At 49.7% G+C, this 21,410-nt stretch overlaps 1 protein-coding gene and 1 long non-coding RNA gene across 2 annotated transcripts in view; one reads left to right on the top strand and one right to left on the bottom strand.

Moving 5' to 3' along the window:
• The window catches only part of DELE1 (DAP3 binding cell death enhancer 1), a 20,337-nt gene extending 3,385 nt beyond the window's left edge, over positions 1-16,952 (bottom strand). The window contains exons 1-11 of the mRNA XM_027667649.1: positions 16,773-16,952; positions 16,595-16,691; positions 16,331-16,451; positions 15,867-16,010; positions 9,107-9,162; positions 7,288-7,381; positions 6,452-6,594; positions 5,411-5,569; positions 4,355-4,447; positions 846-1,002; positions 175-436 (exon numbers count right to left, since the gene is read on the bottom strand). Of these exons, the coding sequence (XP_027523450.1) occupies positions 183-436; positions 846-1,002; positions 4,355-4,447; positions 5,411-5,569; positions 6,452-6,594; positions 7,288-7,381; positions 9,107-9,162; positions 15,867-16,010; positions 16,331-16,451; positions 16,595-16,691; positions 16,773-16,879 (1,425 nt within the window). The 5' untranslated portion in view covers positions 16,880-16,952 and the 3' untranslated portion in view covers positions 175-182. The remainder of the gene's footprint in view (positions 1-174; positions 437-845; positions 1,003-4,354; positions 4,448-5,410; positions 5,570-6,451; positions 6,595-7,287; positions 7,382-9,106; positions 9,163-15,866; positions 16,011-16,330; positions 16,452-16,594; positions 16,692-16,772) is intronic.
• LOC113958978 overlaps positions 16,008-21,410 on the top strand; it is a 42,001-nt gene continuing 36,598 nt past the window's right edge. The window contains exon 1 of the long non-coding RNA XR_003531668.1: positions 16,008-16,127. This is a non-coding gene — a long non-coding RNA (uncharacterized LOC113958978). The remainder of the gene's footprint in view (positions 16,128-21,410) is intronic.

The raw sequence follows: 21,410 nt of genomic DNA on the forward strand, positions 1-21,410 counted from the left end.
GGAATATCACAAAGTTTATTCTCAAACCCCTGAGACTTAAAAATGGCTCCTGTTCATGAACAGGAAGCTTTCCCTTTCCAATCCTTGCCAGTCTGCTTCCTGCCCCACACAGACTAAGGGTTTCCAGCCCCACACAGACTAAAGGTTGCCTTCTCCTGTGCTGGTGTCACTTACTGCCTGCTCTAGGAACAGCAGCCGTGGGGCTCCCAGAACTGCCTTTCCAGTGGCACTGTCCTGTGTCCGAAGGCACGGCTCCATCCTGCACTGCTCAGCAGCATCACATGGAGTCTGTCTGTGCTCCAAGAGTGGGGCAGGGTGAGGGCACATCCTGGCTGGGTGCTGTGGAGATCTGCAGACACAGGCTCCAGAGCCCAGAAACTGGGGCTTGAGGAAGAGGCTCGTATTCCTGAAGGGAATGGATGCTTTGCTGCCACATCTGAAAGGACAGAAAAACGAGATATTAATCACAAAATGGGTTGGAAGGGTTCTTGGAGATCATCCCATTCCAACCCCACTGCCATGGGCACGGACACCTTCCACTACACCAGGTTGCTCAGGGCCCCATCCAACCTGTGAAAGGTTGGACTCAATGATCTCAGAGGTCTTTTCCACCCTAAATGATTCTGTGACACATCAGACTATGGGAATGGCTTCTCCACTTCAGCTGGACTGGAAAGAGCTGGTCAGAAGTGGAAACAACTGAAAAGGAAAAGTAGTCCCTTCCCTTCAGTCAAAAGAACTCCTTAGTGCCATGGCCCTATGTGACCCTTCCTCTGGCAATACAGGCCCCACTATTATGGGGTCAGTCCCCCTGCAGGCCCACACCCTCCACCACCCTGTGGTACCTTCCAGCTCCTCTTCCCACAGCTTCAGTCTCTCCTGGGCGTGCCTGTTCCCAGCAGCAGCTGCCTCCCTGTAGTGCCTCAGTGCCTCTCCCAGGTTCTGCTGCACCCCAAGGCCCTGCTCGTAGCAAACACCCACGTGGTACCTGCTTTGCGCATCCTGGCACAGGAGAGAGCACAGGAGAAGTGACAACAGCACAGGAAAGGAGAGCACAGAGTCTTTAACACCTTTTTTAAAGTTTACTGCTCTATCTTTGGTCACCCTCTTAAGTTTACCCCTCTATCCCTCAGTAATTTAGTATTTTAGTCCCTCCTCCGAGCACACAGCAAAGCAGAATTTCCCCCCAGCTATCTCTGGCTCTGCTCCTTCCCATCCCTTTCCAATTAATTTCACCGATTTCCCTTCAACACTCAGGTCTGTGTCAGGGGAACAAAGGAACAGCTGGGTCTGCAGAGCATCCTGATTGTCTCAGGGGTCAGAGCTGAGAGGATCTGGGCAGCCCTGGCTGCACCCACATCCTGATCCCACCCAGACTCCGAGCACGCCCCGGGACTGCCCTGCAACAGTTCACACTGAAATCTTGTAAAAACTAACAAATGCCACAGAGGTACTTGCTGCCAAGGGCTGGAAGATTCCCCCTGGCAGCCCTTAACACACCAGTGCTGCACTGTCCTGCTCAGCCCCACCTGATGCTACTGCAGAAGAAATCTCGAGCAGCAGAAATGAAATCAAGCAAGTAAACACTGAGAGAGAAAGCACCTGAACCCCTCAGACATGGGTAAGATGGAACTAGAAACTAAAGGGTGTCGCTGCAGATGGATCAGTGAAGCCAAATCCAAACCTGTGCCATGTTTATGTGTTGACTGTGCACTTTATCTTTGAGATCCAATGGGAAGAAAAGGGTCTCAGGTGGCAGGAAATCAAGACATTAAAAAGACTGCATGGGCTAGTGGTCACACAGACCTTTCCAGCTGCACAACCTGAAGAGTATGACTGCCAGAAACATGATCTAAACAAGGCTTTGCAAAAAAAAAAAAAAAAAAAAGGAAAGAAAAGGAGAGGATAAGAAAAGAAGGGGAAAAATCAAGTAGCAAGTTTTTTAATAAAGCCACGAGAAAAGAACATATTGCAAGTGTTGCTGTCTGGGACGTAGCTGGTAGAGGCAAGTAAAGAACTCAGTGAGTGGGTGCTTTGCAAAATGTTGCAAGTCTCAGTTTATGACAGCAATAAACTCCTTTAGAGATGAGATAAACTTGTTGAAGGATTGGCACTTCAGCTGTGACAAGAGACAGGGTTCAATCAGAAGTGCTGCACCAACCACCTCTCCCCGGATGAGCACCTCAGACACGAGGCTGCCAGGAGAGGAGATCCCCAAATTAGCACGGCAGAAGTGACTGAGATATCCCTGGAAATGTGGAGGTCAGGCTCAGTTCTCCACAGCACTCTTTAACACGGGTTTGATATTCTATGGCTGCATGTATGAAATAAGGGAGGATAAAAAGTGGGAACCAAAGTAGAAAAGAGCTCTCTGCAGAGCAGTGTTTGGAAGGACACTTGTCAGAGTTCCCTGCTCGCTGCAGCACCCAGGAACAACCAGGGAAACACTGAATCCAGGACTTCCTGTGCCTTTCTCTGGAGTTGTACTAAACGGGGCTGTCCTTGTTTCACCCGTACCCAGCATCCTTTTAACCAACTAAACACCAATTCATACTCCAGGGCAGTGGGAAAGGAACACACCCATGGACCCTTCTTGCAGGGGAACGTGTGGGGTTCCACCCCAAGGAGCCCAGGCCCTGAAAGCTGAGGCTCTGGGACATCCACAGCCAGCATCCATTGGGAACCAGAGATGGGGAGGGGTGGATGGGGTCTGAGAACTGCCATGGCTGTGACCAAAACATGCCAAACACTGATCTCCTGGGGGGTACCTGCCAGATTTTGTGTTGCTAAGGGCTTACCAGTAAATGACAATCATCTGTTTAATAAATCAGTGTGATATTGTGCAGCACACACATCTGACTCCAGGCTGGAAGAAAGGAGCCAGTGATGCAGCTTCTGAGAGATCTTTAGCAGATTTAGAACTAGATACTGTGTACCAGGATGTCTGAGCTGCTGTGGCTGGTCAGGCCTAGTCCCACCAGTGATCTGACAGTGTCTGCACTCTGAAAAGAGGGTGAAAACCCAAGTGGCAAAGTCTGCAAGTGATGTAGTGTTGTTCAGAGTGGTCAAACTTACTATACAGAATTAACTAGAGAAGATCTCACAAGACTAAGAGTGGGCAACAGAGTCACAAAAGAAACAGTATTGCCAAATGCAAAGTAGTGCTTATAGAAAGAAATCTGTGATATCACACTGTGATAGTTCCCTGAGACCATCTAATCACTGCTCAGTGTCAGGCAAAAGGGCAAAGAGTATTAGGAATTATTAGAAGGGAATACAGAACAAAGCAGAGGATCTCATTATGTGAGATCCATGGCATACGTCCATCCTGAGTCCAATTTTAGTCCAAGCATCTTAAAATGGTCAAAGGAGAATTAGAAAAATAGAGAGAAGGCTGACAAGGAAAGTAAAATAGCATAACTGCACGGGGAGACAAACTAAACCAGAGCTGTGCAGCCTGCAAAAGAAATGACTCAGAGAGGACACACTAAAGGGCACCACAACCAGAACTATTAGCCAGCAGAACAGGGAATGGCTATTCATTATTTTCCATTGCACAAAAGCCGTGGGAACTGAAGTTAAAATGAGCAAGTTCTTCAGAAAAAAACTTGCTCTCACAATGCAGCTGAAAACAAGGGGACAGCGTGGCAGTGCTGTAAGGAAACAGAACTGTGGGATGCAGAAACGTGGCTGCAAGACGTGGGATAGCACATTTGTGCTCCTCTGAGTGCTGCTGAGGGTTCAGGAGCAGCATTGTGCCCACACTGTGGCACTGCCCTTCAAAGAAAACAAGCCTGGGTCACTTGGAGAAAGTGGAAGCAAGATAATTGTTGGAGATGTAGACAACATGACCTGTGAGCAGAAACTGCAATAATGGGGGAGGGTGAAAGGAGAGTCAAGTATTTAAGTATGTTAAAGGTCCCTGAAGAAACAAATGAATCCTGAAATAGTCCTTTCATCCTCTCTACAGAAGGCAAGAAACAATGGGCCAATTTTGAAGAACGGATTTGAGACAGACACAACGAAGTTCTAAAAATGATGAAGTAATGAAAGATTTTGACTGAAGAGGGTGCAGATGCTCCATAATGGGAAACATGTCCCATTCTGCTGGGTGGATACAAGCAGGTGCTTTAAGAACTCCAAACAGGGCTGTCTTTACCTTCATGCTTTGTAGGGTCTGTGCCTGGGGCCTGTTTCCTCTCCAAGATGCACCAAGACTCCCCTCTGTCCTTTCACACTGTGCAGTAAAATCCTGACACTTGCTCCCATTTCCAAGAAGCCCTGGAATTTGCCACCTGTAACCTGAAACAATCCCAAACTGAGGACAATCAGAGTTTACAGAGGGATTACTTACACCACTGTTTGCTGCCAGCAGCAGGTACTTCAGACCCCTCTTTTCCTGGGGCTGCAGCCCCCTCATGTAGAACACTCCAAGATAAGCCTGTGCCTGCAACAAAACCACACAGGGTACAGATCAGCCAGCTTTTTTCTCCTTAATTACTCCAGTTCTGTTGCTGATTTTGTAAGTTGCTCAAATGCTGTGGCAAGACAAGTGTCCCAAGGACCCTGCTTGCTGCAGAGCCTGTTGGGAGAAGGGGGGCTGTCCTAGGAAAAATCAGCCTGACATGGTAAACACACAAAGAAATCCCATTTATCTATCAAGTCCACCACACACACAGTTCTCATCACCATCCCAACACTGTAAAAACCAGAATATCCTTTCAAACTGCACTGTGGGAGGCAGAGCCAGGGAATGGCTCCGACTCGTGAGCTGTCCATGAGATCCAGCAGGTGCACTTCCTGGAACAGGGTGGCACAGGAGGCACAGGCATTGCCAGCACGACTGGCACTCCCAGCAGAAGATGGCACATGGGCCTAAATGCATCTCCTGGAGAGAGGGAAAGGAGGGCAGGGTACACAGATCCACAGGGATGAGTCATTGCCAAGTCACAGCTACAAAGTAAGGATCTGTTCTCACTTCAAGCATTTCGTGGAAGTTCCTCCAGCAAAGCAACACTTGGAATTGAGAGGAGATGGAACACTGAGCTATGTTTTCAACTGTAGGTCAGTTCTCTTAAGCCAGGGCTCTGAGCTAAGAGCCACATTAAAAACAGACACTCAGTGTGCTGATACAGCTGGTTCCCAGCTCCCATGTGCAGGCAGGGCTGTCTCTCAGACACTGTCAGGAATATAAATATATAATCAGAGAATCACAGAATGGTTTGGGTTAGATGGGACCTTAAAGATCACCTAGTTCCAGCCCCCTGCTGTGAGCAGGGATAAGCACGTTGGAAGAATTTTGCTTCTAGTCCCACAAACGATACTTTCTAGGATGTCTTGTGGCTCAAGCCCTTCAGTCAGGGTTCTCTGCTGGCTCTCTCCTGTGACCCCCCAGGCTGCAGACACTGACCTCTGTGATCCCAGCCGTTGCTGCTCCCTCCAGGAACGTCAGGGCCCTCTGGAGCCTGTCCCACTGCTGGCCAGGGCTGTGCTGCAGGAGGTACCTCCCATAGCGGTACTGGGCCATGGGGTGGCAGCTGCTGGCAGCGTGGCAGTAATAAAGAGCTGCCTGCAAAGACAGAAACCCACCCGTGGGAGCCAGGTAATACATGCCCTGCAACATGATGTGACCCCTCTCTGGGCAGGTCAAGCTTAACTCCTGTTTAGATCCATCATAAGCTGCACATGGTTCCCCCCCCAGCTCTCCCACCCCTCCCTGCTGAGGAATGGCAGCTTGGTTAAACCAGACAGGGGGCTGTGAGTGCCCCAGAGCCCTGGAACCACCCTGCCTGCTCTACTCAAACCTCCCCAACTTGAAGGGGGTGGCACTGGGCCAACAATTACTCAAAAGAAGCTGCTTCTGCAGCTCTTCCCAGCTCCAGGAGCTGCTGGCTGCAGCCAGCCTGCACTAGGTGGCAGGCTGTAGTTACCATTCCCAAACTGGAGATTTAGGAAGCCCTCGGATGTGCAATGGTGTCTTAAATACAGTAACATGACAGGTTTCTCCTTGGTGCCCTCCTGGGTGCTGGTGGCACAGCCTGTGCACCTGGAGAAGCCCTCAGAAGCTGTGGGAAAGGGGATCTCAGAGCACATCCCTGAGGAGATCGATGGCACTGAAGTCAGCTCTGCAAACCCACAATTTATATTATTTCCAGCAGTTTCTACTAAGTCTTCAGAGCCTGGGCACTGGAGCGGGCTCCCCAGAGCAGTGGTCATGGCCCCAGGGCTGAGAGAGCTCAAGGAGTGTTTGGAAAACGCTCTCAGGGACAGGGTGGGATTGCTGGGGTGTCCGTGCAGGGCCAGGGGTTGGACTTGATCCCTGTGGGTTCCTTCCAGCTCAGGATATTCCATGACTGTCACACCCATTCAAAGGAAAAAGCTCCTGAGCACCCAACAGAGACCACTCTCCTGATCTGTGCTGCACACACACAACCCCACAAGCCGTGGATACCTTTTCCAGGTCTTTCTCTGTGCCTCTGCCATGCTCATAGCACAGGCCCACGTTGAACTGGGCTTTGCTGTAGCCTCGATCAGCAGCCAGTTTGAAGCAGGTGAAGCCTGTCCTGCAGTGCCCTGCCCTCATGCTCTCGATCCCTGAGGAGAACACAATGTCACAACAGGGCAAACGCAACGGCCACAACTCAGCCCCGAAGGCAGCAACCTCCCCCTCAGCCACTGAGCCTTCCTTGGCTCAAGCCAAGGGCTCTGGGCCACTTCCAGCTGGCTTAAGAATCCTCACTCCACAGTTTCTACAAGAAAAACAGCAATGCTGCATTTTAGGGATTTTTCCAGCCTCGTTCCAAAGAGGGATCATGGGCTAACACAGCGTATGGCTCACACTGCTCTTCAGGGCTGCAACTAGTGCTGTATATAGGGGCAGGGACTTAGATCACTGCATCTCCCCTCAGCCTTTCTTAAAGCTGCAATTCTGCAATTGCTTTTTCAGCTTGCCAGAAAGACCATGAGCTCATACAATAAAAAAAGGATACGAGGATGTGACATCTTGTGTTGCAAAAAAGACAGAGATAGCTTAATTTCCCACTACAGATGTCAGGACAAGAGTGCAGGCTTCAACCAAGCCTGGATTGAAATATGCTGATATAAATCTGGTGGCAGGATGGGACATAGGGCAGTAAATCTCTTGGAGCACAGTTAAAATTGCTGAAAGGAGGCTTCAGCTTGGGTATATGCCATCTCTGCCTTCACACAAGACCTGCAACGCTTTGGAGGTCCTCCAAAATGAGAAACCTGTGGTTTAAGGGCAAAACAAACCCAAGTCCACATTACCGAGGATATTCAAGGCAATGGAAATATCAATCCGGAAAATCTGCTGCAATTGGAAAGCGGCTTCCTCTAAATGCCCTCGCTGAGCTGGGTCACCCTGAGGAGTCAAAGAAGAGAGCTGTTAAGGCAGCAAAATCATATCAACCCTACAGGAGACTCTTGCTTGGAAACAGAGCAGTGAGAGCCGTTTGTGCTGTATTACAGTTACCAGGGGGGTGATGTCATCTGGTGTCATGTGTCCACAAAAGACATCTCCCTGTCCTACACAGCCATCTACCTAGGGAAGCTCTATGGACACTGCTCACCTCCCCTCTGGCCAGGGAGCTTGGTGCAGCCTCACGGACATCATCAGATCTTTCAGAATTCAGCAAATACCTGATACTACTCATTGCAGTCTGCAGCTTCCTCAGGAGGGGCAGCTCCATCTCTGCTCTGTGTGAGCAGGGACAGGATGGAGGGAATGGCTGGAGCTGTGTCAGGGCAGGTTCAGGCTGGATCTCAGGAAAAGGTTTTTCCCCCAGAGGGTGGCTGGGCACTGACCAGGCTCCCCAGGGCAGTGGGCACAGTACCAAGGCTGACAGAGGTCCAGGAGCATTTGGACAGCGCTCTCAGGGACAGGGTGGGATTGTTGGGGTGTCTGTGCAGGGCCAGGAGTTGGACTCCATGATCCTTGTGGATCCCTTCCAACTCAGGACATTTGTTCTGTGATAACTTCCCCCTCCAAAATTAACCTTACCCCTTGTTCCCTCTCCCACATCATGCCCACAGCACAGTCCCTGCCAACACACGCTCACAATATCTGTCCGTGCTTTCCCCAGTTCCAGCCGAGCCCAGCCCTCCTGAACACTGCACAGGGATGCAACCCTGCCCGGCAGAGACAACGAACAGCGTGTTTCCCTCCAGCACGGCCCCGGGAGGTGGGAGGAGGCTCAGCCGGGCCCGCAGCTCGCACACCCCGAGTGCCATCGAGTGGCAGCAGCGCTCACTGCACGGGAACTGCCCCTCAGCACCACAGCCCCACTGCCGAGCCAGCACTCGGGGCTCCCCTCCCTGCTCCAGGCCCTTCCTGCAGCCCTGCACCACTGGCACCTCCCAGCACGGGCACATCCACGCTCACCCCCTCAGCAGATCAAGGAAAAGCCTTTTTGGTGCCTTTTTCAGGAACCTACTCTGCTAAATGCTAAATTTACCTCTGCTCTGCTCCCAGTGTCCTTGAGCAATTGTTCAGCTGACTGATTAAAACAGGGAATTATCTGCATCTAAGACTGTGAATTGCAAGGAATTAGCAGGTTTAATCACAAGAACAATAACATAATCTATGGCCTTGTGATCTCAAGATGATGCACTCTCTTCAAGCCCCTCTACAACAGACAAGAGCCAGCCCTGATTTGCAGTGTTTGGAATGACACCACCTTCTCCAGTCCTGGGTTGTCTGGTAAAAACCAAAACAGGAACAGCACAGGAACACCTAGTGAAAGATTGCATCAAAATGCAAATACACAAGCACAGACTGGTGCTGCTGAATTAGGTTTCTTTGGAGGGGTTTTATTTGTTTGTTTGTTTGGTGGTTTTCTCCATTTTCCTTCAGTGGTTCACCACCAGCAGCCCTTTTACACAGATACTTGAAAGGATGGGGATGCCAGAGTGCAGTTCCTGGAACTTTGCTCTGGCTGAAGTAGAGGGCAGCATATCACATCTCCCTTTCTTTTTCCAGAAAACAGTCATGTTCGTGAGTGTATTGCTCAGGCTGTGCTTGGGGTGGCCCTGGGTTTTTTTCCTTCAGGAAGGGTGCAGATAGAGGGTGTGAACAATGAAACAATACCTTTGCACTGTGGAGAAGAGGCCCCACACTGGAACTTGCAGGGATTTGGAACTCCCCTACATAAAAAAAACAAACACAGGATAAAAAAAGCAAGGTTAAGCAGTGCTGTATCTTTGCCTCTTCTCATCCTCTCTATTCCATAGGTCTTTCCTGAAGAACTGATCTCCCATCAGTCAGGGACATTAAAAAAGAGAGAACACCAACCCATCTGACCTTTGGAGCAAAGCAACCACGTGCCACAGGAATCCAGCCCTGTGGCTGCAGCTGGTTACAGAGCTCCTCCAGAAAGGCCCTGGCTTTGGTTTGAAGACACCAAAAGGTTGAGGATCTCCCCTTTCTTCTAAAAGTGTGTTCCACTAACTTGCAATTGCTGCTTCAAACCTCTGTGCTTCCTTTCAAATTAAAATACAACTGGTTTCTGCTCCCAGGCACTGGCTCTTCTAGGTTTTTTTCTCCTCTTTACTAAAAAGCCAATTCCTCCTTCTGAAAGCCCTGACACGACTAATCAACCCCTCTTGATTCCTGTCTGTGATTCTAAACAGTCTGTGCAGTTCATGTCTTTTAACTGCAGTACTTTTCTGCCAGAGTTGATTAATTTTATGACTTTCTGCCGCTATTCCTGAATTTTGAGCATTGTTACTGAAGTACAGACCCTCTCACTAGTGTCACAGGGGGACATGCAAATTCCTAGCTGCCTGGTTTGCACGGATCAGAACTGTGCTCCAATTCCCACTGGAACCCCATTGTGATGCCCAGGGCATCTCAGCTGAGGTTCCTGCCTCCCTACCTCCTTTCCCAGGTAATTTCTTCCCAGGGGATGCAGGGGGATGATCAGACACGTTATCTGGCTGCATCAGATGCAGGCTCTGGTTATCACCTCCCTATCCCCCCCAGCTCAGGGCTCTATCAGTTCAGATACACTGGTACAACCACGTGTCCAGCCACTGTCTGCCCAGTTTCAATCAGAATTATCTAACAGAGGCATCTCCAGCACAAGCTAAGCCACCTTGCTGGGCACAGAATTGTGCTGGTAGTGATTACACAGGCATTTTACTCCAGCTCCTCTAAGAGGACAGTGACCTCCACACAGAGCATGGGCAAGGCCAAGTATTTTTAACCTGAAATCCCCCCAAGTATTTTTAACCTGAATCCCCAACCCCCCTTGGATCCCACTGGACATTTAACACCAGGTGCTGGACCCTGGATCACTGTGCCCTCCCCACATCCTCCTGTCCCCCCTCAAGCTGTGCAGCTGCAGAGTAGGGAGCCAACACAAGCAAAAAAAAAGTGTCCTTTTAGGGCCTGATTCCTTAATTCCTGGCACTATTTGGCTACTCAAGCACTTGTGCCAGCACAGCAGCAGGAATGAGGGGTGCAACAGGCAGGATTGCTCCTTGCAGTGCCTGGACCATGTCACAATGTGCAGGAAGCCGTGGCCTCTGTGCCAGCTGCAGCCTCATTATTCTCAGACAAACAATTCCCCTCTGGCTGTATTAAAATGTATTTTATCTGAACAAGCCCCACTCACCCAACAGGCAACATCGCTCTGGCAAACACGATTTCTATGCATCATTCCACCAAAAGTAGCATAATCTGTGAATTTATTAGTTGTGCTTTCCATTTATTTTCAGATCAGGCACCAAATTATCTGATCTTCCTCACTGCAAGGCTCTATCTCTTGTGCAGGTATCTCCCTCGTGATGTAATTTGGGTTTTTGCCACATATACAACTGCAAATCCCATGAAAAAAAATCTGTCTGTTTAAGAATTCTCCCAGTACTTGTTTAAACAACATTAGTACCTCCATGCTTTTAGGAAACCTTACATTTTGCACAGATATCTACTCCTAAATCAGAGGAAAGCATGCTGTAATTTGGGCAAACCATTAAACCATGAAAAATAAACAGCCACTAATTCTGAATTCTGTCAGCCTGCAGAACCACCTTGTTCCCCTCTCCCACTGGAAACCCCTCCTCACTCAAACCCCAGTGATCTCCCCAGAGCAGGGTTACCCCTCCCAGAGAGCATTTGGAAGAAAACACAGGAACCAACTGATCCTGACACCCAGCCCCATCTCCTGAAGGATCCCAGACTGGTTTGGGTTGGAAGGGACTTGAAAGATCATCTCGTTCCACCCCCTGCCATGGGCAGGGACACCTCCCACTAGCCCAGGTTGCTCCAAGCCCCATCCAACCTGGCCTTGGACACTTCCAGGGATCCAGGGGCAGCCACAGCTTCTCTGGGCAACCTGTGCCTGAATTCCCTCAGAACTCACCTCTGAGGCTGGGCAAGCCTCAAATCAAAACTCTTCAAGAACACCCCCAGCAGCAAAGAATCCCTTCAGCAGAATGAGACAACCAGCTGAAATTAAACTTCAACCTGGCATTAGTTAATACAAGTTCACCCAACCCAACTGTTTCTTATTTCTCAAGCTTCCAGCAGAACTTCCAAGCCTCTGAACAAACCCACTGCTATACTGTTCACACAGGACCACGTTAAATTATTCTTCAGGTCGGACGTGCAAAAGCTGGGAATTCCACAGCTGGAATTTTCTGTGCAATTTATTTCTACTTCTACAAACATATGCTATGATGTAACATGACTACACATCCTGTTTTTAGTGTTCTGGATGCCCAACGCTCACACATTCAGCAGTTAATAAATATTTTTGCCTTTCCCCACTGTTCATCCTGGACTAATGAAATGTTGCTCACATCTAGCTCCAAATGAGGAATTAATAATCTTCTCAGAGACAGTTCTAGATTGCTCATCCCAAAACATCCAAAGGCTTCATGAGAATGAAGTCACAACAAGAGCTGGACAAAATCCAGCATTTCTGCCTCATGGAAAATTTCAGTGTTTCCAATTGGTTTCATTGTGCTTTGAAATGAAAACACACTTTTGCAATGTCTGTAATCTTGGAATTGAAATAACGAATTTTACAGTTCTGCCAGGGGTAAAATACAACTCCCCAGGGCAGCATTCAGCTGCTGTAACACTGAGACTGGCTGTAATCACCTGCTTGCTCACTCTGTGCCTTTAACTTCTAGCAAAAAGGCTTCAAGTGAGGCAGGAATTGCATGAAAAAAAAAAAAAAAAGGATGTAAACATACAGCTGAGGACTTGCTGATAGCAATAGCCAGAGTGTTATTTAAAGCAACTTTTAAGTTAATTTCCCAAAGTTTTCTTTTAAAACACACTGCAGCAATAAATTCTACGGCATTTTGTTACATTAAAAGTGGAATGGTTCGTCTGCAAGGCTGGAATGTTGGGATCCATCCCCCAGATCTTTGCTCCTGGAGGTAGCGACAGCAACAGCAGATTGTCTCTGCACATGGAGAGCAGCACCAGCAGGTCTGGAAATGAACTGAAACCCTGAGAGAAAGGGGAAGGACATGGAATTCTCTGCAGAAGATCCTTTGCCATTGCTGGCAACAGCAAACTGGGGCAGGGAAGGTACATTCTGCTCCACTGAGAGTTCTGAGATCTGTTCTCTCATGGCAAGGCTCTGCCACCAGATTCCTCTGCGTCATCTGCCAGGCGTCTGTCCTTCCCCTCCTTCTGCTCTCCCCAGCTTCCTGCCACACTCTGGCTTTGCCAGCCTCACCCTCTTTCAGGAGCTAAGCACCAGGAAAAAAAAAAATCCTATACCTTGCTTACGTTTTCCTGTAGAAAGCAAAACATATTCTGAGAGAAAGGGATCGCTTTGCATGGAAAGATTCACAGGACTTCTCACATGGCAAAACTATGCAATTTTTCAGGCTCTTCAGTGCAAATTACAAAATCTCTTCACCCTGACTTCTCTCAATAAATTCCCACAAAATGGGTATACAGCATAATGTGCAATGGAACCTGAGGACTTATGTATTGAGCAAAATCAAATTATTTCTGACATATATTATCTCTGACAACTGACAGTTGGAGCTGCTTGGGCAGAAAGGGTAAGGAACAGGGATTATAAAGTCACGCTCTCCCTGGCAGAACTTTCCAGCAATCAGCTGTTCTGTGATCTGAGCAGGAGGTTTGGCTGGACCAATTAAGTCTAATTTGAAGGTGCAATTTTACCTAATCACTTCTTGGAACCCACTTGTACTTTGGTCTGTAGCAATGACTTCCACAATTTACCTGTGCACTGGCCGAGCATCTACTGCCTTTTGCTTTTTTCCAAACTTGCTAGCTGTCCACTTCTGTGCTGCTATTACTGTGTGGATTATGAAAAATATTGTTCCCATTCACTTTCTCTCAACGCTTCTAGTTTCACAGAGCAGCAGCAAACACACCCTTTGCCACTTCTTTTTTTTTAAGCTGAAGAGTCAGTCTCTATTTGGATGTAATTGTCTCCTTGTCACTCTTTTCTCTGCCAATTTTGTCCCTGTTTTTCAGTGTCTTTTCTTTAAGTGTTCAAGACGTGGCTGCATCACACAAACCCACGACACTGCCTTGTCCTCAGCTCCTTCCTTTACCATAATTAACATTTAATTGGCCTCACTGCTGCCGAGCACTGACTTAACCTTATCAAAAGCACATCTTCAAGTGTTCCCCCTGCAACATAATTATTAATTTGACACTCCTCATTCTGCACGTGTATTTACAGCACACTCCCCTGTGTACACTCATTTAATCCCCCTTGGGATTACCCTGGGTTTAGTTCTAGTGCAGTCTTTTGCTGTGACTTTCACATTTGACTGTGCTGAATAATTCTGTACCAGTTGCTGCTTCTGTCGTCTCACTTGTCACCTCCTTTTTCCAAATCACTGCTGACTGTGCTGAACAGAACAGGTTTCAACAAAGGACTGTGGGGAATTCACCAGGAACAGCTCTGCATGGTGAAAACTATTCCTTGTGCTTTTAGGAGTTACAAGCTTAAGAGCAGCCCCTCCGTATTCCCTCACATCATCTTGAATTCTCCAGGTAGTTTTGGTTTAGGTCCTGTCTGAAACATTTTCAGAAAGCTAAAAGCTGGATAATCTTGCTCCACATGCCTGTTGACTTCTCCAAAGAACTCTTAATAGATTTACAACTCTCTTAAGTCTCTGCAGGGGAACAAGTTGGCCTGAGAAATGGCTTCCTAAATCCTTCTAAAATCTTTTATTCAGCACATCATAGGTATCTATCTCATCCTGGTATCTGACACCTCTACTCCCTATCAGATTTTCCATCAAATTAGAATTACCTTTTCTGCAGTTCTGTGGCTCAAACAAACACACACCCACCTCTTTTTAAAAGCCTGAGTCCAATCTGTCAGTGCTCATTCCTCTGCTCATGGAGCAGATCTGAGCACAGGATTACAGATCATCATTGGAGGCTCAGCCATTTCACAGCTTCTGAAGAACATCTGAACAAAGACCACGTGGCCTTAGTGACTTGTCACTGTTCAGTTTATCAGTTTGCCTAAAAGCTCTTCCTATTGACTCTCAGCAGGAAACTGTTTGTCAGACACACATTCACTCTGGAACGTTCAGCTGTGCCAAGTGAGGGCATTGCTGTCTCCACTTCTTCCCACCACTCCTCCCAGAGGTCCGTGTCCAGTCACCTGGCAGTGTCTGAGTGCTTCTTAATCTGCTCCAGGCAAAAGCAGATGGGTTAAACAGCCTAATTGGCAGTTTAGGTAAATTAACCTGGCTGTTTTCCTGGAGTTAATTAGGAGACATGGAAACAAAATGCTCCATTTGCCAACTGATGGGAATGGTAACCTCTGGCAGGTGAAAGGTTTGATAAGCAGAGATGGGCAAGAGCTTAAATGAGCACAGAAGAAAGCCAAAATTCTGAAAGAAAACAAAAAAATTGGGAACACCTCTGACCTTTTCTGCAGCACCTTCATTATTTAAATTCCTCCTTGTGAGGGTGGGGAGGCCCTGGCACAGGTTGCCCAGAGAAGCTGTGGCTGCCCCTGGATCCCTGGAAGTGTCCAAGGCCAGGTTGGACGGGGCTTGGAGCAACCTCGGCTGGTGGAAGGTGTCCCTGCCCGTGGCAGGGGGATGGAATGAGATGATCTTTCAGGTCCCTTCCAACCCAAACCCTTCTGTGATTCTATGATTTAGCCAACATTCCTGGCTGGTTTTCTTATGTGCCTCTTCTACACCACGATCATGTGTTGTCCCCGTTTTTACCTGCTCCAGCAGCCTTCCTGCTTCTAACAACTTTCCTGAGGCCATCATTAGTATTTATATATCTAGTGAGTAGCCCTGCTGTAGGTCTCATCTGATCTCCCTTGGTGTGACTTTGAATTTCCTATGTAGGACACACTTCAATTTTGTTGGAGTATATCTTTCTATTTTTATAAAACTCATTTTAATAATGTCTTTGATACCTCCTTCCACTGTCTTATCTACACCATAAGCGCTCAGAGATACATCCTCATCTTGCAGGAAGGAAATAATTCCTTTAGTTTCACACCATGTACACAAGTCTCCCAGATCAGTGGTGCAGTATCCTCCTGAATCCTTCTGGCTGCAGACATCTGTCCACAATAATAAAAGGACAGAACTGGAGCTAAAATCAGGCCACTAAGGCAGAGCAGTGTAGGCAAAGCCGTTGTCACCTGCAGCTACAGCACAGGCTTGTCACTGCCTTCAGGAGAACTTTTTCCTCCTGTCTCTGGACTCCTGATTCATCTCTCTGAAATTTTGTGTTCCCACTCTCACCTGTCTCCTCAAGGGTCAATAAGTGGCTACACACTCCTTGGCTTCGAGCTTTGCCTTGGGGAAACTCCAAAGTCCTCCTGCCACAAGTACCCTGCCCTGCAGCACATTGCACATACCTACTTCTGCCCAGGGCTGGCTCTCTCCTTGCCCTGAGGGGATGCCTGAGGATGAATTCTCTGCTGTGGCCTCTGGAATTGCTTTCTGCAGGAACTGGGACCCCAGCTGCTCACTGGGACAGCTGCTTGAGGCTTCAGTCACCACTGTAACACAGAGCACAAAAACTGTCTGCTTTAGGCAACAACACCGGATCTACTTAGTGTCCTCACAGCCAAGCAGGAGGAGAGTTCATGGAGAGGAATTCAGGGCGGAAAACAAAGGTAAGGGATTAACAAAAGAATAAACAAAGTGGGATTGCACCAAATCGTTAAGAAGCAGAGGTTCCCCTGGCAGATACCAGCCCTCACTCCTCCCAGAGAGCCTGAAATCTGTCAGCCTCTCCCGGCTCCCTCTGAGCCTTAGTTAACACACCACGAGGCACAAACTCTACCCGGCTGCCTCCCACGACCCCCCGGGAGCTGACCTGTGTGCTGGGGGGGCAGCGGGGACAGCCAGGGACACCTCCGCTCCCTCCGCGCGTCCGGCAGCGACCTCAGCCACGCCACCTGCCTGACGAGCTGCAGGAGCAGCGCGCCCAGCGCTCCCTGCACAGAACCACACACAAAATCACGGAAAACAGCCCCGATCCCTCTTCCCGGCCCGCTTCCACCCAACCCCTCGTTCCCGGCTCTGTTTCGGGGCTCCCACCCCCGGGGTGTCCCCGGCAGGGACAGGGCGCGCTCCTCACCCAGGTGACAGCCTCCAGCACGGAGTAGCGGGGCACCAGGCGGGGCAGCGGCTGCCGCCTCTCTCCTCGCTCCGGGCCATCCTCACACGCGGGCGCCCTGGAACAACCACAAACACGGGCCCCGTGAGGCCGGGCTGCGGCGCGGGGCCCCCCAGCCGCGGGCAGGGCGCGCACTCACCGCTCGGGGCTGTGCCCCCGGCCCTGGCCCAGCCCGGGGGCGCAGGCGGGCCGGGCGGGGGTCGGCCCGCAGCGGCCCCAGCTTCGGCCCAGCAGCAGCCGCCACATCGCGCCCGCCGCCCCGCCGAGGGCATAGAGACGGGGGAGCGGCCGGGGGGACGGCGCGGGGGGCTACGGGGAGCGCGGGGACCGCGCGGGGCCGGCGCCGAGCGGCGGGTGAGGGCGGCGGGGTCGCGGCGGGGCCATGGGCGGCGGGCGGGCACAGAGCGGGGCCAGAGCGGCCCCGCCGCCATGGCGGGCACACAGCGCCCCCCGCCCTCGGGAGGCCCGCGCTGAGGGGCCGTGAGGGCGCGGCCGGAGCGGGCCCCGAGGGCGGCTGTCGTGGTCTTGCAAAATGCGGACTATTGAAAAGAAATTCTTAAGAAATTGTGTTCTTTTGTGTTTGGTCTTTGTTTGCTTTCAAGCCTGCTGAGCAAGAAGGGAGATTTAACCCGTGAAACGGCAGCCAGCAAACTCTAAGAGATGCCCAGGTGTTCGAAAAACAAATTTCTTGTTGGTAGAGTTGCCTTGTGAATGGTGCTGGCATCTCAAAAGTCAGAAATAGTTAACAATTTGCCCAGAGTGTTACAGGGGGTCAGAAGGGGGTTTGTGAAACAGGGTCTTGCCGTATTGTTGCAAAATGTGGAATGTTAAAAAATTTTCTTAAAAAGGGCTGGGCTGTTTTTTGGTGTTTGATCTTGGTGTACTTTCAAGCCTTATCAAAGGGACATTTAGTCTGCAAACCATAGAGCAGCTCACAAGCTCGAAGTGATGTCCAAGTGTTAGAAGTACAAATTACTTGATGGTGGAATTGCCCTGTGAAGGTTTGGGGTTTGACATGTTTCAATGGTCTCAGGCCTAAGGGAGGTTAACAAAGCCTGGGAAGAAGGATGTACCACTGAGAGTGGACACAGAGGATGCAGAATTTGCAGGCTACAAGGACATCTGGTAGAACCCCCAAGATAAGGAAGAAATTAATAGAGACAACTCAGTGATTGTGCTGAATCAGCTCCGACTGCGTTAGAGGTAATTCTGGAGGGGAGATTGTGACCACCATCTCATGGCCACCAACCCCAAGAAACCCACCCAAACAAAAGAAAAGGAAGACTGAGCATGTGGACTAATTACAATGAGAAGTGAGAGAATTATTAACCAATAAAAAATAGAACACAATTAATAAGAGAACTACGCAACTTGCAGCCATTAAACACGAATGCCTGTGTTTGCTAAAATATAAAAATAGTGAAAAGTTTTGGTAGTGGTGCTGCTGACTTTGTGGATTTACCACTCAGCCCCTCCTTGCTTTGCAGAACTGTAAATAAATCAAATACCTCCACTCTATGTGTGGATCAACCTCTTGCACACCGAGGGAAAGAGGCTGTTTTGGGACAACAGCAGGGAAGGTCCCTGGTGACCTCCTGTAGTTCAGGGTGGGGGGATAACACCCCATGGAAAGCACAAGCAGGGGGACACAGCCCTTCCAGCCAGCTGGACCCAGGTTGTCCCTGCAGCTTTGGGGTGTCTCTGAAGACACTCTGAGCCCAGAGATGAGCCCTGCCTTAAATATAGGGACCACATTAGTAGTGTGAAGTGCTGAAGGATTCCTGAACCTGTGATTATAAACCAAATAAACTGTGCCTTTTCCTACAAAGTTGATCGAGGGACTGGAGCAGCTCTGGGAGCAGCAAAGGCTGAGGGAGCTGGGGCTGTTCAGCCTCCAGAGCAGAGCCTGAGAGGGGCCCTCCCCAGGGGGTGTCAGGGGCTGCAGGGAGGGGGCAGAGGCTGGAGCAGGCTCTGCTCGGGGGGCCCAGCAATGGCCCAAGAGGAACGGGCAGGAACTGATGCCCAGGAAGTTGCAGCTGGACAGGAGGAAGAACTTCTTTGCTGTGACGTGACTGAGCCCTCAAGAGAGAGCAGAGAGGGTGTGGAGTTTCCTCACTGGAGATATTCGAGACCTGTCTGGACACAACCCTGTTCCATGTGCTCTGGGATGGCCCTGCTGGAGCAGGGAGGTGGGACCAGATGAGCCACTGTGGTCCCTTCCACCCTGACCCAGTCTGTGACTCCTCACCCACTGTGTACCTGCAGAGCAGGGGGTAGTTTGGGTGCTCCACCCGAGTCGGACAAGGGGAGATTGCAACACAAGAAAGTCATTTCAGGTGTGATCAGAAACTCCATCAGTTGCTCATCCTGTAATCAGTGACATGATTAATTATATTTGGGACATGGGTATAAATGCAAAACATTTGTTTCAGTTGTGAATGGAAAAGTGCAATAAATGCATTAAGGCGTGGGTATGGTTTGGGTTGTGTGTGGATCTCCCCCCACCTCTGGTCCCATTCAGCCTGGCTTTGTGGCTGATGGTGCTCACAGGGGCTCCCTTGGTTTTTATGTGCTGTGTTTGTTCCAGCAGTGTTGCAACAGGAGATGGCAGAGTTCCCAACGGAGACCATGCCATGGCAGCGGGAGGAAAAATCAGCTTTATGTCCTCCTTCCCTGGTGGTTTCCTTCAGCAGTAGGAATATTGCCGTGCTCATTCCAGCTGAACACTCCACTTTCTTGTTTATTTCTTTGTTCCAGAGGCACAGAAATTCTTGGTCTTTCTTTTTTCAAACCATCTGTGCTGGTAATTCCTGTTATGAACTCAGGGTTCTTGTTCAGTTTTATCTGTGGTTTATGCTTCAATAGCTGCAAGTTTAGCTTCAAGTGTGGCTTTCCCAGAGATTCATAATCGCTCTCCTTCATCAACCTAAACACCTACTTTAGACTACCAAGTTTCTCTAGGTTTTCCACAGCTTTTATTTTTTTTTTAGTGATGTTATATGGGACACAAATCCTTTATCCTTTTCACCCCAGATTTGGCTTAATAGTGTAATTACAAAGTAATTTAGTTGCCTGTTTTACTAAATGTGTCTGTAATTGTCTCATGTTAGTAGGCCGGTGTTTGCTAAGCTACTACAGTTTGTTTGGGGATGAAAATTACATGCAAAATAGAAATATCAGCATCTCCACTATATAATCTTGCCTTAATTTTCTCGCTCATCAGGTTGATACCATTAATTAATGCTCCAAACTCGGAACCTGCATTTGTTGGTATTGCTTCTTCCAAGGTTTTCTCAGCTAATCACTGTATTTTTAAGGCTGTTAGTCCTAGTTTCCTTTTTTAAGTCCCCAGCCAGTTGATGAGTGATGATCTCTGTCTTTTCTGCAACTGGCAAGGCAACAACAGAGCTGATCTGTTTGGATTTACATTGTGAGGATTCCACAGGAGCTGCACAGTGTCCGTGGTGCAGTGGTGAGTTTGTGTCTGACACTGCAGAAGGGAAAATCTTCAGATGAAGATGATATGGGGATGCTGAGGGATGAGGAAGCAGCTCTGCAGAGAAGGACTTGTGGGTCCTGGGGGCCAAGGAGGCCAATGGGATCCTGGGGGCATCAGGAAGAGCCTTGGAGCAGGACAGGGAGGGGATCCTGCCCCTCTGCCCAGCCCTGGCCAGGCACATCTGCAGGGCTGGGCCCAGCTCGGGCTCCTCAGCACAGCAGGGCCAGGGAGCTCCTGCAGCGGGGCCAGCGCAGGCTGCGGAGATGCCCAAGGGATGGAGCAGCTCTGGGAGCAGCAAAGGCTGAGGGAGCTGGGGCTGTTCAGCCTCCAGAGCAGAGCCTGAGAGGGGCCCTCCCCAGGGGGTGTCAGGGGCTGCAGGGAGGGGGCAGAGGATGGAGCAGGCTCTGCTCGGGGGGCCCAGCAATGGCCCAAGAGGAACGGGCAGGAACTGATGCCCAGGAAGTTGCAGCTGGACAGGAGGAAGAACTTCTTTGCTGGGCAGTGACCCAGCCCTGGAGAGAGAGCAGAGAGGGTGTGGAGTCTCCTCACTGGGGATATTCGAGACCTGTCTGGCCACAATCCTGTGCCGTGTGCTCTGGGACTGAGCAGGGAGGTGGGACAGGTGATCCACTGTGGGCCCTTCCAGCCTGAACCATTCTAGAATCCCGTGATTCTGTGAAGGGAACTGTCACAGCAAGACAAAGCTGAGATGGCAAAGCCCAGAGGTATCAGCTGCTGTGGAGTAACGGGGGTAAAGGAGTAAATGTTGAAGAGAGAGTGGCTAAAGCAAGAGGATGGTCAGCGAGGGCTACTGTGGGGTCTGACCAGCTCAGCTGTTTTGTGTCCTTGCAGAGTAGGAAGGACACTGAGAAGGAAGAGGTGACAAGCCATGAGGAATTGCTGCAGGTGCAGAGTGTGTCAGTGCAGCTTTTCTGGGTGCTGATGGTGGGATTTTGTTCCATGCACCCGAGGGTGCTGGAGGAAGTGGCTGATGCCACAATAATTGGGAGAGGATTCTGCTGACTGAAAGAGGGCAAACACCAGACACTTATTCAAGAATTCTTCCCTGGGAGGGTGGTGAGGCCCTGGCACAGGTTGCCCAAAGAAGCTGTGGCTGTCCTATTGCTGGAAGTGTCCAAGGCCAGGTTGGAGCTACCTGGGCTAGTGGAAGGTGTCCCTGCCCATGGCAGGGGGGTGGGACTGGATGATCTTTAAGGTCCCTTCCAACACAGACCATTCTGTGATTCTATAAGAAGGGTAAGAAGAAAGATTGGGCAA

Source organism: Corapipo altera, unplaced genomic scaffold (assembly GCF_003945725.1).
Source record: "Corapipo altera isolate COAL_440 unplaced genomic scaffold, ASM394572v1 160, whole genome shotgun sequence".
Lineage (NCBI taxonomy): Eukaryota > Metazoa > Chordata > Aves > Passeriformes > Pipridae > Corapipo > Corapipo altera.